Below are 16516 nucleotides of genomic sequence, written 5' to 3'. Positions count from 1 at the left end.
GGTGACATGGAGTTCATGGACGACCATTGGGTCGTAGAAAGGTGGCAAGAAACTATTGAAAAGGCTCGATTAAACAGAAATATAGAGTCAGATGACTCAAGTACTGGAACCGCTCGACAAACGTCAGAATCCAAATCTATTGTTGAGCATGTCATGGATATGGTGAGGTTAATTTAAAGTTATACTTTGTAACCAATTTTATATTTATTACCAAACTTGTATAATTTTGTCCCAAATTATTTGTGCATGCAGGAGCATAATCTTGCTCGACAGCCTACATGTATGAAGGTCTTTCTTAAGACTTACATGAAGAAAGATGTGACATTTGTCAATTCTCGACCCTAGACCCTACACGTAAGATTATTAACTTTATTATATTTATTTGTTTCTATCTTGATTAAGTTTAGCAATTGTGATCAAATTGGATATTAATCAATATTATTTTTTTTCACACATGAGCAAATGACAGAAAGAGTGATTCAAACATTTCAGCCATCATCATAGGTGGGAGAGTCACAGTCTCTATGCACAGATGCACTAAATGAGATATATTATGATGTTGTCGGTGGAAGGATAAAAAACTCCACCCTCTATGGTCTTGGCTCCTAGGCCAAAGTGGCATTTGATAGTTTGAGGAATCCTAGGAGTCGTACTAGTTCCTCTTCATTTATTGAGATGCAGCCTTTAAGATGCGAAAATAAAGAATTGTGCACTTATCTGAAGTCAATGGATAATTGGATGACCTTTATGGACCAGTGGAGGGTCGCTGAAGAGCAAAGGAGAGCCAAAGAGGATCGGATCAAAGATGAACATGACACAGATAATAAAAGCTCTTTTTGCCTATATGCGAGCGATCGTGGCGAATTTCGCCCACACCTAGACACCACATGGTTTTGAGTTACAAGAGACTCAATACCCATCAGACCGTGATGATTAACTTTTTTTGAGGTTTGTTCAACTATAACTTAATTTATTTATTTATCATACATAAATCATACAAAATATATTTAGTTTTGATATTCTAATTTACTCATTTCTAAATATTATATTGCTATACGTTTTAGAAGTCTCTATTTACATATTCATCACGATCATTATTTTCTTTTTATCGAGGTATTTTTTTTATTATATGTAAAGTTTACTATACATATATGCAAAATTTTGAATTATACATCAATCTGATCATAATATATCATATTTAACTTTCTGAAGGATTTTATATTACTAGTATTCTTTGGAGTATTTGTTATCATGATATAAACTTATATATTTGATTCTATATATTTAGATTTAGATATGGATATTTGTTTCTATTATTGTATTCGTATTATTTTTAAATTATGTTTTATTTAGATTATGTTTGTCTATCTGTTTTTCTATCCACAATACTATTTGTTTGTTAGTGATATATGATTCTTAGAATGTATGAATTGCTAGAATTATATTAGTTTGTTTGTATGTATGGATTGTATGTATAAAATGTCATCGATGATTTTATATAGATATATAAATTGTAAACATGGTAGATCCCAAATGTAAAATATTTCATTTAATTTTTTTTATTGACGGAATACCGACGGAAACTTTAATCGGTTTCGATAATTACTGACAGAAATACCGTTTCCATCGGTGAATACCGACGAAAACAGTATTTTCGTCGGTAATTACCTACAGAAATACTGTTTCCGTTGATAAATTTGACTATTGGATATTGACTGAAACCATATTCCATCGGTAATTATCAACGAAAATATTGTTTCCGTTGATAAATCTAATTGCGAGGCGCAGTATTTCCGACGATGTTAATTACTAACGGAAATATTATTTCTGTCAGTAAATCTGGTTGCGGGGAACAATTTTAGTGTTTATCGATGAAATATTTATTCAGTTAACAAAATACTTCCGCCGGGAAACCTGTTTCGACGAATGATATCCCAACAAACGCTTTTCCATTGGAATGCCATCAGTAAGCAAATATTCCGACGAATTTCGAACGGAATTTTCTGTCAGTAAATTCAATTATTTTTGTAGTGCTAATATTGATCAATCTTATTCTATAAATAGCAAACAGAGGCGACTCAAATAAAACACCCCTTATAAGTTCTACTACATTCAAGAAACAATACAAATGCTCCATTTACAACAAGATTATTCACTTCTCGAGTTCATTGCAGTATTGCTTGTTCTATAGTTTTCGTCTGTTTTGCTTTACTATTATTGCTAGTTTCTTTCATTTTGATTTTTCATTCTTCTTACTCTTATTATTCTCCTACTATAACTAGCTTTGTTAAATTACTTTGCTTGTTTATGAGGTTGCAGGAAGGAGGAAATTTAAGATTTTTCAAGTGAAGACTCACCTAACAAGTTACATGTACTGAATACCTGATTAAATATGGAAGAGTTTTGTCACAATCATTTCGTCTACATAGAAGGTATATGCATGAATTACACATGAACCCACTCCAGAAATATACATTCAAGCTGACATGAGAGTTCAACCATTGGAGTAATAACAAATAACAAACCAAAAATCATATCACACCACACAGATTGTCAAATTCAATTAATAATACCATTCAGATAGAGTTATATTCAAGTCCTTGTTCTTGCACCAGATCCTCCTCCTCCATGTATGACAAGAATGTATATCAACTGTGTCGCGGAAAGAATGATCAGGAAGGCCTCCATGGTTTTCTGCAATTCATTAATTAAGAAAACTTTAGACTTATCCAAAATTATAATAATAATAATAATTGAAGATAGAATACATGATATTTTTGTATCAAAATTATGTGAGAATTGTACAAATCTAACAAGAGTTTATCTCTTACAAGGCGAATGTTTCTTCCCTCCAGATTAGCCTCTTTGCAAGCCAACCTGCAATATAGGTTCGATTAATATAGTTAAGTTGCTTAGTAAGGACAGAAGTCAAAGGCTCACAGTTCACTCAATTGCTTACCCCATTGCAAGAAGAGTTAGGCCCCAAGCTACCAAAGCAGAGGACGCAGCAGATGGCAAACTCTCATAATGCCAACTACGAACATGGTGAACTCCAGCAATGGCTGCCGCGGCACCAACAACGCCAGCTATCAAAGCAAATATCACAAAGAAGCCAGTGGCTTGGTTCCCAATTGGGAAAAAGACCGGTGAAAAATTAGCTGGAAGTGCAAGTCCTTGACCTGGTTCCAAAATGTTTAGAATCATATGATTTAGACTTTAAATATATTTAATGCTGCATGGCTTACGAGGCCTAACGCAATCCTCGAATCTTTTGCATTGAGCTATGGATTTTACCTATTATGAAGCCATGGTTGATGGCTACATTGAGCGCCCATCCGCCAATGGAAGCTACAATCGCATACATACAGAAGTTGAGGAAGAGAAGAAGAGAAGCAACAGGCTTTAACCCTTCGGTTGCCATACTGGACTGCTCTTCGTTGGTTGCACAAAAACGAGGAGGAAAACTAAGTTACTTTGTTTCTGATGCATTGATCTGTGGCAGTTGTCTTGCTTATATAAAGTATCAGGAGTGGCAAATGCCAGCTATAATTGTTCTTTTCTTCTTAGTCCATGAAGGCATTGAGTAGCCAGGAGGATTGGAAAAAAGGAAGCTTCAAATTCAAGGCAATTGGAAAAGAAGAAGAAGAAGAAGAAGAAACTTGATGTACTCAGCTACTTGCATAATCACTTCAAATTCTTGAACTTGTAGAATTATTTGTGTTTGTTCTTTTGAGACTTTGAGTTTGTAACGAAACTTTATTCCCCTCAATCTAAAGCAAAAGCAAGGTTAGGGCCACTTTTGTCCTTTAATTTAATTGAAAGGTTTTTTTTTTCTATTTCCCCCCCTATGTTTTACTGAAATAGAAGTTTGGGAACGGTCCTAGGTGGCTTTCACTGAATGATTTAAAGCTCGGGGAAATAAATAGAAAAGTATACAAGGAAGCGTAGTCTGAATGTTAATCCACTGAGAGGTGAGGTACCTTCAGTAATTGTTTTGGTTTTCAATTAGAGTCAGGAATCCACTGAGAGGTGAGGTACCTTCAGTAATTGTTTTGGTTTTCAATTAGAGTCAGGAATCCACTGAGAGGTGAGGTACCTTCAGTAATTGTTTTGGTTTTCAATTAGAGTCAGCCGTTCTTAAATAATCTGTATAAACTTTATTAAATATTATTTTTTTAATAAAATAAATAAATAAATCGATACGAAATCAAGATACTAAATTAAAATTGAATTAGGATGAAATAAGAGGATAAGAAATTCGTAAGTCTAAATGGGGATTGATTTAAATTTGATTTAACTAAGTTACAGTGGAATCAACTTTAATTGAGTTAAACGATTCAATAGATTTAAAAAAAAATTAGAGAATTTTTGAGAAAATCTATTCTCTTCCATATATGTAACCTCCCTCGCACTCCTTTACGCACACTCGAGCCTCTACATGCCAACTTCTTTTTCTCCTTCCTTCTATTTTTTTTTTTTTTCTTATTCTTCGCAATGATAACTTAGTTGATTTTCTCTTCTCCTTCTCTTTCTCCAATAGCAGCTATCTTTTCTTATTCCTATCCTCAAAAGCAGCAGCGCTTCTTCTTCCCTTCCTTTTGTTGTTTTCCAGCTGACCAACAACAACACTAGTCGGTCTTTCTCTCTAATAAGAGTAGTCATTCTTTTTTCTTTTCTTGTCGTCGAAGTTAGTCAAGACGGTAGGAAAAGAAGATAAAACTTTCATTCTCTTTTTCTTTCATCCTTATAATTGAGCCAAATTGATTAACTATTTTTTTTTACTTGTTTAGGGATATAACTTGAACTAATTTAAAATAGAACATCAATCTACTATTAAAAAAAAATATTGATATCCTTTTTTTAATGAAGAGAGATCATCAAATTAGTGAAAAGTGCTTCAATTTCTACTATCTCTATAATGCAACATCAATCTAGTGAATATCTTTTAATTTCTAATGTCTAAATTCTTTCAATTTTCTCTCTGAACGACGACCATCAATCATCCTCTATTTATATTAAACAAGATCCAAGAAAAAAAACATATATATGAAATCATGTTAATATATAAGTTCTTATCTCAATATGATACCTTATCAATCAGATATATTGAAATATTCAGATACAAAATTTAATGTAAAATTTATTACATTAAGTTTAAGTCCTCCTCTACTCTAATTCATAAATCCGTCTCTAACCTTATGTACTGGAAATGTTTAAAAATGAACTAAAAATTAGAGTTGCACTAGGTTAAAAAATGCTTCGTATAGAGATGAAGATGGATGAGTATCTTCAAGATTTGAATAAAACAGTAGATAGATACTGGATGGATTTGAGTTTAGAAGCAAAAGACAAATCCATATAACATATAGTATTGCATCAGAGTTTCGGTGACACATCAGTGCAAGTGCACCCTACTACACGAACAACCTAAGCCTAGCTCTAGCATAGGCTTAATGTCACAACCCATCAATTTTCATGCCCAAAGGAGATTATTTGATCATTCTATCCTTACTTTTTTATCCCATAGTATTTTTTCTAATTTCTTCCTTAAATTTATTCTAGATATTTCTTTAGAATTTCATTATAAAAATATTCAGATTTACCGACAAAAAATTCTATCGATATAGTTACTTACCGACAGCGTTCCGACAGAAAATCATTTGTCGGTAGATAATTCGTCGGAAACAGTTTTTCCAATAGAAAATAAACTTCCATCGTTATAATTTCAGACTGAATATATTTTCCATCAGTATATTAAAAAAAATATTTGGCAATGGAAAATACTATTTCCGTTGGTAAACAATGCACACTATTCCCGAATAAGTAGATTTTATGATGGAAACATTATTTCAGTCAATAATTACTGACAGAAATACTATTTTCCTTTGATAATTTCAAACTAAAATAGTATTTTCTATTGGTAATTACTGACGAAAATAGTATTTTCATCGAAAAATATCGACACCACCGTAACGATACAGATTAGTGTTTACCGATGGAAATACTATCGACGAAAACAGTGTTTCCATCGGTATTCCGTTAATAAAAAAAATATTAAAAAGAAACATTTTGTATCTGAGATTTACCCTTATATCTATATAAAACCATCACAGGTGATGATATTTCATACATACAAATATTACATTTTATAATACATATATACTATCACATTTTACATATCCTAACAATCCATATATACAAATAAATTAACACAATTTTAACAATTCATATATCACAACAAACAAATAAATAGTCTTGTAGATAGAAACTAATAGAAACAAATACAATCTAAACAAAACACAAACATAATAATAGAAACAAAATACAAATACGATAATAAAAGCAAATATCCATATCCAAATCCAAATGTATAGAATCAAATATATAAATCCATACCATTATAGAAAATACTCCAAATAATACTAGTAATATAAAATCTTATAGAAAGTCAAATATGATAGATTATGATGTAAAATTAAAAATTTTGCATATATGTATAACTAATTTTATATGTAATAAAAAAGATACCTGGATAGAAAGATGATGATGATGATGAATATGTAAATAGATACACCTGAAATATATAGTAATATAATATTTATAAATGAGGTAGATCAAAATATCAAAATAGACTAAATATATTTTGTATGATTTATATATGATAAATAAAAAATTAAGTTGTAGTTTAACAAATCTTAGAAAAAGTTAATCACCATGGTCTGATGGGTCTTGAGTCTCTTGTGACTCAAAATCATGTGATGTCTGATTATGAAAGAAATTAGCCACGACCACTCACATATGGGTAAATAGACCTTCATTATCCGTGTCACGTTCAACCCTCCTCCGATCCTCCTCGGATCACCTCTAGTCATCAGCAGCCACCCTCTAATGATCTATAGTGGCCATGCTCTCATCCATTGACTTTAGTTGAGAGCACAATTCTTCATTTTCATGTCTTAAAGACTGCACCTCAGTAGAAGAAAAGGAACTAGCATGACCTCTAGGAATCCTCAAACGATCAAATGCAACTTTGGCTTGGGAGCCAAGGTCGTAGTGGGTGAAGTTTTTTGTCCTTCCATCGATAACATCATAATAAATGACATTTAGTAAATCGGTGGATAGAGGCTGTGACTCCTCCCCCCTCCTCCTCCTTCTGATGATGGCTGAAATGCCTGAGTCACTCTATTTGTCATTTTCTCTTTTGTGGAAAAATATAATATGATTAATATCCAATTTGATCACAATTACTAAAGTTAATCAAGATAGAAACAAACAAATATAATAAAGTTAATAATTTTACATGTAGGGCCCGGGATCAAGAATCGACAAATATCTCATTATTCTTCATGTGGGTCTTAAGAAATACTTTCATACATGTGGGCTGTCGGGCATGATCATGTTCTTGCATACACAAATAATTAGGGATAAAATTATATATGTTACATGTAGTACTAGAAGTGCATACTCATTTTTTAAATTTTCCAGTGACATAAGTGGCAACCCAGTGGCCATTAGGAATAAATCTATAATAAAAATATTAAGGTATGAAAATTATTAAAGTAATATATGAACTTGAATTACTAATAACAAAAAAAATACTTACGGGTCTCTAACAACTCTAAGAACCTTATTATCATGGGGTGCTACTGCTTGCTGTTCTTCAATAATAATATTTTCTAAATAACATTACAACACAATATAATAAAGTTTACAAATAGGCATGACATCAATACAAAATAATATGAAAAAATAACTTACTTGATGAACAATAATGCTAATATTTAATCATTATTAACATCTGACTAATCAACATTAACAATTTCTTAGTTCTCATCGCTACACTCTATTAGTTCAACTTCATCCTCACTCATGGACATCTTTTCATCATCTATCTCCTCGTAAGTAATATTAACATTTATAAGTAATTGATATATGGATTAGAATTATAAATCAACTGAATATCTCTTCACTTCTTCATTCTGAAATATATCATGATTTTGAGCAGTGATGGAGTTCGACATTTCTATAGTTGAGACTTCATTCGACTAATAGACAACCATTAACTATATCTTCTTCTATTCATAGGGTATTCAAGATAGAAAATTTGACTTGTACCCTAAAAATGATATGTTCAAACTTGTTGAACATTTTATTTGCATTAACCTCAACTAAATTATAGTTTGGATGTATTCAGGTACCTATTCTTAGGGTAGGATCATGTTAGTAATAGCCCTAAGAGCCAATTATGAGATGATTATGTTTATTGGTTTATTGGGTTAATGGTTAATCTAATAATCCAATATATTAAGAGGAAAACAAAGAGAAGTTTAATCCGAGTTAGACTCAATTGGATCCAATTATTGGATTGAGTCTAATTTAAATTAGATTCTGTTGGTGCAATCGACTTCTAGGGTTTCGATGTTTGACAATATGACCAAGGGTTGACCCCAAACAGAACCTAATGTTTAGGAGAGAGAAGTCTAGTCAGGACTAGATGACTAGCAAATGTAAGTCCTAACCAAAGGTTAGGCAAAGTGGAAGTCCCAGTGAGTGAAGCTGAGCCCTAGTGAGTGAAGCTAGGTGATGGAAGTCCCGGTGAGTGAAGTCGGGCCCTAGTGAGTGAAGCTAGGTGGAGGAAGTCCTGGTTAGTGAAGTCAGGCAATGGAAGTCCTAGTGAGTGAAGCTAGGCAACCCTAGGAGGTAACCCTATGTTATACTTGAATTCTGTTAATACTGTGCTAACTCAGTGTTGCAGGGAAGCTCAGCTAGGTCGACGGGCTGACCAGGTAGCTGACACGAAGTCTAGATGAGTCGAAGGGCTGACCGGATGTCTAGCAGGTAAGTGAAGGTAAGTCACTAGAGGAGAGTGACTATGAGGACGCGTACACGGGAAGGGAGCATTAGGCGTCGATCCAACTTAGATCCATTTCGGATATCTAAGTCGAGATCATGACTAGATTCCAGTCCCGAGGAGACGGAATCTAATTAATATTCTGTTTGATTTTAAACTGTGCTAATACTCTGTCCTACAGGATATATATCTTGTATTTGCCTCCGAACTAATATTTTCTTACAGGAAGAAAGCTGTTGGAAAACAGGGTCCGGGCGCTCGGAATGGATCCGGCTGCCTGGAGGTCCGGGTGCCCAGGAGGGATCCGGGCGCCCGGAGGTGAAATTTTATCAGCAATGTCATTTCACCACATGGAGCGCCCTGGTTGGCTCGGTTACGTCATATTCAGGGCGCAATAAAGGTTCCGGGAGCCCCAAACCTCCTATATAAGTAGGGTAAAGGCTGAAGCTCAATAGAATATCGAGAAGAACTTCCACTGCTTCCATTGATGGGCATGTTGAAGGGTTGGGATTGATGGGCATGTTGAAGGGTTGGGAATCAGATGTATGGCAGCATTTTTGGCAGCATAGTCTTTTAGTATAAGTGGGAGATTGTTAGAGTATACACTAAAAGCCTAGCTTTTGTATAAACATTTATTTAGAAATAAAAGAATCACATTGGTTAATATCTACATTTATTTGTAGTTGTTCAATTAATTTATATTATAGATAACATGGTATGTGGTGTCACACATAGAAGATTATGTTATTAGTTCTTTATAAATTATAAACAGTAGCTCACGACTCAAATGGAAAAGACCAAACCATTGGAATAGTCGTAGTATAATTAGGTATTAGTTTATCTTGACTGATAAATTACAATAGTACACTCTGAGTGTATTGAGCAGGACCATTTAAGGTAAGTTCTTTTTATACTGATTTAATAAAAAAACAAGACCTTAGTTATTATGGAAGTATGTGCTCTTAATCCTAATATAATAACAAGCACATATATTTAGTATTTATTTCTTTGACTTATCAAAGGGTGAGATTTAGCTTGATAAATCAATAGGCCTGATAAGTTGGGAAATGATATTACTTATAGTGTGTGTTGTTGATTATAGAAGAAAACTATGTCATAGTAATATAGGTTGATAATGTCCCCAAGAGGAGCTCATAAGGATTGTCATGTTAAACCCTACAGGTGGACTTAAGTCCGACATGACGATAAGGTTGAGTGGTACTACTCTGGACTAAGACATTAATTAAAATGAGTTATCAGTAACTCAATTAATTAATGGACATCCAACATCTTAAATACAGGGAAACTAACACACTCATAATAAGAAGGAGCCCAAAATGTAATTTGGGATTGGTACGGTAGTTCAGTAATAGTTCTTTAGTGGAATGAATTATTATTAATGAAATTAAGTTGGGTGTTCGGGGCGACCACAGGAAGCTTAATTTCATCGGGAGACGAAAACCAATTCCTCCTCTCGGTCCCTATCGTAGCCTCTTGATATAGAGATTTATACCCACCACATACCCACTTCTTACCCACCTTTATACCCATCCTAATGGGGTCGGCCAAGTAAATAGGATGAGTTGTGTTGGTGTGGTTGGCCCTAGCTTGAATCCTAGCTTAGTGTGGCCGGCCACATCATATTAAAAGGGATTTTATTTTTAATCTTTTCTTAATATGGATATCATGGTTTTAAAAGAGAAGAATCTTTCCTTATTTATAGATTGAAAGGAGATTTTAATTTTGATAAAACTTTTCTTTTTTGTAACCATGTTCATGATTTAAAAAGAGAGTTTTAAAATTAAAAATTTCTACAAATGATTAAGAGAAGATTTGATATCTTTCCTTATTTGTAGGTTGAAAGGAGTTTTTAATTTTAGAGAAAACTTTCCTTTTTGGAAATCATCCACATGTTTAAAAGAAAGATTTTAATTTATAAAATTTCCTTTTATAACCACCATGAAGGGAAAAATTATTGGAGAAATTTTTTATAAATTTTCAGAAACAAATTAGGAAGTTTTAATTCTTGTGTTAATTAAAACTCTCCTTGTTTGGAGCTTATAGGTGGCCGACCATTATAATTAAAAAGAGAAATTGTTTTTAATTAATAAATTTTCCTTTGCATGGCAAAGGAATTAAGGAAGTTTTTATTTAAATTTCCTTATTTGCCAAGGCCAAGGATTATAAAAGAGAGGGTAGAGGTCCCTTCAAGGGTAACAACTCTATTCTATTTCTTCCTCTCTTTTCCTCCTTGGTGTGGCCGGCCCTAGAGGTTCTCCCTCTCCTCTTCTCTTCTTCTTTAGTGGTCGGTTTCATCTTTCTCTTGGAGCTTTTGATGGTGGCCGGTTCTAGCTAGGAGAAGAAGGAGAGAAAGGAGGCTTTGTTTCTTGCATCCCTTGGAGCTTGGTGGTGGTGGCCGAAATTCTACATCCTTGGAGGATTCTTGGCTTGGCCGAAACTTGCAAGGAGGAAGGAGAAGAGCTTGTGGTTCTCATCTCGGTAGATCGTTGTCCACACAACGTCCGGGATAAGAAGAGGAATACGGTAGAAGATCAAGAGGTCATTAGCATACAAAGAGAAGGTATAACTAGTAATTTTCTTCCACATCATGCTTGTTATTTTTCTTTGTATGAATTCCAAACACAAGAGGCATTAGATTCTAGTTTTTAGAATTATAATTCGAGTTTGTGTTTTTCTTTGTTTTTCAAATTTGTGATTCGATTGTTCTTTTTGGTTAAACCTAATGTTATTTTAGAAAATTAAATATTAAATTTCTATTAAAGGCTTTGTCGAGGCAGGTGGATGATCCCATACCCAAGAAGGCCTAGTGTCTCGCCATGTTTGACCTGGGAGCTGATTTTAGAAATAAATATTTAATTACCTTTATAACATAAGTTGGACTTGGATCAATAGTGTTAAGTTCCACTTGCGATCTAAGTCTAAACCATTAAGAACAAATAAGTTAAATTTGGAATCAATAATGTTAAGTTCCATATGTGATTCCTAATTTAACTTCTAAAGAACACAATAGGTTATTAGGAAAGGTTTGACACATGTACAAAATTTTTGTACAGTGGAACCGGTATGATCTTCCTAGGACTAACCAACAATTGATATCAGAGCTAGGGTTTGCCTCTGCGTGTTTGGTTTTCAAATAGATTATGCACATGTCATACATAATTTAGGCAGGATAATAGTAGAATGTGCTAACTTTGTGGTTGCAGGCTCCAACTATTATGGCATATAGATATTGTGTGTGATTGGACCCTTGGACATGTCAAGGACATTTTATTGTGTGTGCATGATTGTAAAATTAAATACAGCAGGAGCTGTATTAGTTATTAGAATTTTACATTTTTGTTTCGATCTAGATTGCATGTACATTCCTTTATGGAATATAGGATCGACATATGTAAAAATTTTATTTTTGTCGCGAATCGTATCCTTGTGAGGCGTGGTGCTATCGGAGGACCAGAGGCGCAGCAGAAAAAGAAGCTCGATGGACCCGACGGCATGGACCCGATGGTGGTGGCTAAAGATGGCAGCAGCCAGGGTTGGAACACACGAAGAACAGTGATGGAAGTAGCCATAATAGTTGGAAAATTAATTTCCACATTTATTGCTTTTATTTACTGTGATGTGCATGTGATGTATTCTAGCATAGTTTAAAATTCCTCACCATAAATAACTAAGTGAGAGAGGGATTAGTATATGAATCCCATGGTCTCCATTACTGGCTTGTAAGTGATGCGACAAACTTACGTGTTGGCTCTGAGTGCCTTCCTCCATATCAGATGAGTTTGTTTGCGGATCACTAGATCAAACTTCCATTTGGATGATTATAGGAAATTAACTAGAAGCGTGTGATCTTCCCCATCAGAAGGGGCACAATCTTACTTAATGAACTAAGTATCAAGTAATGATATACACTTAGGCACACTTAATAGTATCCTCCCCATCGGAGTCACTACTATTATTTGTGTGACCGAAGAAAACCAACTATTAATTAATTTGTCATAAAGATAAATTGACAAGATAATAAAATTAAAACCCCCTCTTACAAATGTTGAGATTTTGTATACGTCCACACTATCGTGGCATACAAAATTCACGGTGTTTGAGGTAATTTTATTTGTCAAGTTGATAAGATAATAAAATTAGTGGGTAAAAACCCCTCTTACAAATGTTTGAATTTATATACGTCCACACTATCGTGGCATACAATATTCATGGTGTTTGAGGTAATTTTATTTGTCATAAAGATAGGTTGACAAGGTTATTAATAAGTAAAACCCTCCTCTTACAAATGTTCAATGTTGTATACGTCCACACTATCGTGGCATGCAAAATTCACGGTGTTTGAGGTGTTGGTGAATTTAAATGATATTGTTTGAGGAATCAATATTATTTTAAATTCTAAAGTCTTGACCAAATGTTTAGTGATTCTTAGGTTTTCAATCCCCTAACTGTTATACTATAGAATAGACTTAGTAGTCCCAATTATAATGATTGAAAAGCTTGGACATTAAGATGGACTATCCTCTCAGAACTAAAAATAATATAGGTGAATTTTATTCATCAGTTGTTGAAACATGTTTAGTGGTGTTATCTACCAGTACTTGGTGTGTAGATACAGGAGCCACTGATCATGTCTGTAATTCATTGCAGGGGTTCCAGGAAATTTGACAACTATGTGAAGAGAAAATCACCATGGGCACTGCCGCGAAAGTAGCAGCTATTGCAGTGGGAGATGTTTATCCTCCGATAGGAATAAAACATGGATTTTGAGAAATTTTCTTTACGTACCAAGTTTAGAAAAAACTAGATTTCAGTTTTTAAACTATTCAAAGAACTTGATATTCTACCTCTTTTAATAACAAAGTTGTTATCAAGAAAAAGAGGGAAGTTATCTGTTCTGGTATGCTGATTGGCAATTTAAAAAATCCAATAACTCCCATAATGCAACAAATGGAAATTAATAACAAGAGAAAGCAACCTTCGAAAATGAACCAATCATATCTTTGGCATCTAAAACTAGGTTATATTTACTTGAGTAGGATTCAAAGGATAATAGCCATGAACTTTTGGGTTCATTGGTAGTGGAAATATTTCCAACCTGCGAGTCTTACTCGGAAAGAAAAAATAACCAAGAAGCATTTTAAGTCTAAGGGGTATAGAACCAAAGATGTGTTGGAATTGGTTCATTCTGATTTGTGTGGATCTATGACTATCCATGTGAGAGGTGGTTTTGAATATTTCATCTATTTTATAGACAACTATTCAAGATATGAGTACATTTACTTGATGCACCGCAAGTCTAAGAGTTTTGATAAGTTCAAAGAGTACCAGGTTGATGTGGAGAAACATTAAGGTAAAAGTATCAAGACACTACGGTGAGATTGTAGTGGCGAGTGCCTCTTAGGAGAGTTTAGGAGTCACTCATCAGAAGTCGGGATTCAATCCCAACTAACTGCACCTGGTACACCCCCAACAGAATGGTGTAGTAGAAAGAAGGTATGTGACTCTTATAGAAATGATTAGATCGATGATGAGTTATTCAGAAAATTACCAAATTCGTTTTGAGGATATACTCTTGAAACGAAAGTGAATATCGTAACTTTCAAATCAAAACTCTTTACTCCCATAGAATTTTAGAATAGACATAAGCCTAATCTGAAGCATATTCGGATTTGGGGTTGTCCAGCACATGTACTGAAGGGAGACACTAATAAGTTGAAACAGGAATTCACTTGTTTATGGGTTATCCTGGAGAAAAGAAAGGAGGTTTATAGTCCTAAAAATCAGAAGGTCATTGTTAGCACCAATGCCTGATTTTTAGAAAAGGATTATGTAATAAACCATAAGTCCATTTGTTCTTAAGGAAATAATAAAGGACACATCTAATCTAGTACCAACTGTACAAGATGAAATATCACAAGAAACTGCAACATGTATCACAGATGATACACAGTTACATAAAGTGCCTCATCGTAGTGCGAGGGTTGTTAGGCAACCTAAAATATTCTTGTTTTTGGAGAGTCTTTGGACTTGATCCCTGGTGAGCATAAACCTAATTCCCGGACATATGACTAAACACTCCAAGATAAAGATGCAGCATCTTTGTAAAGAGCAATGAATACAGAATTAGAATATATGTATTCTAAATAAGTCTGGGAGCTTGTAGAACCACCAAATGGTGTAAAAGCTATTAGGTGTAAATAGGTTTTCAATAGGAAAAGAGAGGTAGATAGGAAGGTGGAAATTTTCAAAGCAAGGCTTGTTGAAAAAGGAAACTTTTTCGTCGATAGTCATGCTTAAGTCTATCCGGATTCTTTTATCTATATGGACTATGAGATTTAATAAGTGGATGTCAAGACAGGTTTTCTTAATAGAAGTCTTTAAGAAAATATCCATATAAAGCAACCAGAAGGGTTCATCGCAAAGGGTAAAGAGCATCTTGTGTGCAAGCTCAAACAGCCTATGGACTGAAGCAAAGCTTCAAGGTCTTGGAACATCAGGTTTAATGAAGTAATTCAGACCTATGGATTTATTCAGTGTCTGGATGAATCTTGTGTATACAAGAAGTGTGATGGAAACGTGGTGGTATTTTTTGTACTATACGTAGATGACATATTTGGTAGTTGGAAACAATATCAAAGTGTTGTTGGAAGTAAGGGTTTGGTTGTCCAAACAAATTCAATATGAAGGACTTGGGAGATTGCACAAATATTCTAGGGATCAAAGGGATCCCAAGAAAAGAATATTATGCTTATCCCGAGCTTCATATATCCTAGCTCGTTTTAGCATGCAAGACTCCAAGAAAGGTTTTCTACCTTTTAGACATGGAGTAACTTTATCTAAAGAGATGTCTCCGAAGACATCAAAATAGATAGAGGACTGATAATTAGCATTTTGATGCATTATTTCTGCCCTTAATTCTCATGTTATAATCCTTTCATATGATTAATTGTTGATTTTTATCATGTTTATTGAGTTAGATTCACATTATGAGTTTTGTTATAATTCTTCCTATTTTTATGGATTTCTACTTATAATTGTGCACTTTTATTTTTGTAGGGATTGAGCTCAAGTTGAACCAAAATGAACATAAAGGCTTGAGTTAATGAGAAGTCCAATCTGAAGAAATCTGAGCCATTGGATCAAATCTGAATCACAAATTTTGGCGCCGTTGCCGGGGAAACTTGTAGTGGTGTTTGATAATTTTAGGATTGCTTTCTTATTTGTCTACAAAATTTTGTTAAAAAAAATTGTCAAATACTTTCATGTTCATAGATTCATGTGTTGATAACTTGATATCATATATTCCTGTGTCTTCTAATCTTGTTTGTTAGTGTTTCAGTGTAAGACCAGGACAATTATTTCAGTTCAACATGGATCTTTATTCTCAGCAATTTGGAAGCTTCAATGAATATCACAATTTGGATACTGGGCAAGTGAGGCACATATGTACTAATTGTGGCAGTCCATCGCATCCAGTTGCTATATGTCATCTCATTCAAAAGACTGCTAGATTTCCTATGGAATGCCAGTATTTCCAACATCAATATCAACAGGCATATGATCCAGCTCCTAATACCTATAGTCATGACTGGGGCAATTATTCGACTCAGTACTTTCAACCCCAGATTCCAGAGCAGCATGGAT

General features: G+C 34.0%; 1 protein-coding gene across 1 annotated transcript; it reads right to left on the bottom strand.

Annotated features, from left to right (window-relative positions):
• Positions 1 to 2372: 2372 nt before the first annotated feature.
• On the bottom strand, positions 2373 to 3663 carry LOC121982826 (membrane protein PM19L-like). Its single transcript, XM_042535877.1, has 4 exons — positions 3295 to 3663; positions 2960 to 3179; positions 2832 to 2877; positions 2373 to 2694 (listed from the first exon to the last, which is right to left on the bottom strand). The coding sequence occupies exons 1-4, from the start codon at positions 3419 to 3421 to the stop codon at positions 2593 to 2595; spliced, it is 495 nt and encodes a 164-aa protein (XP_042391811.1). The 5' UTR covers positions 3422 to 3663; the 3' UTR covers positions 2373 to 2592.
• Between the last annotated feature and the right edge of the window lie 12853 nt (positions 3664 to 16516).

The sequence above is a fragment of the Zingiber officinale genome, chromosome 5A (assembly GCF_018446385.1).
Source record: "Zingiber officinale cultivar Zhangliang chromosome 5A, Zo_v1.1, whole genome shotgun sequence".
NCBI lineage: Eukaryota > Viridiplantae > Streptophyta > Magnoliopsida > Zingiberales > Zingiberaceae > Zingiber > Zingiber officinale.
The sequence above is the reverse complement of the archived record's forward strand: the minus strand, read 5'-3'. Positions and strand labels throughout refer to the sequence as shown.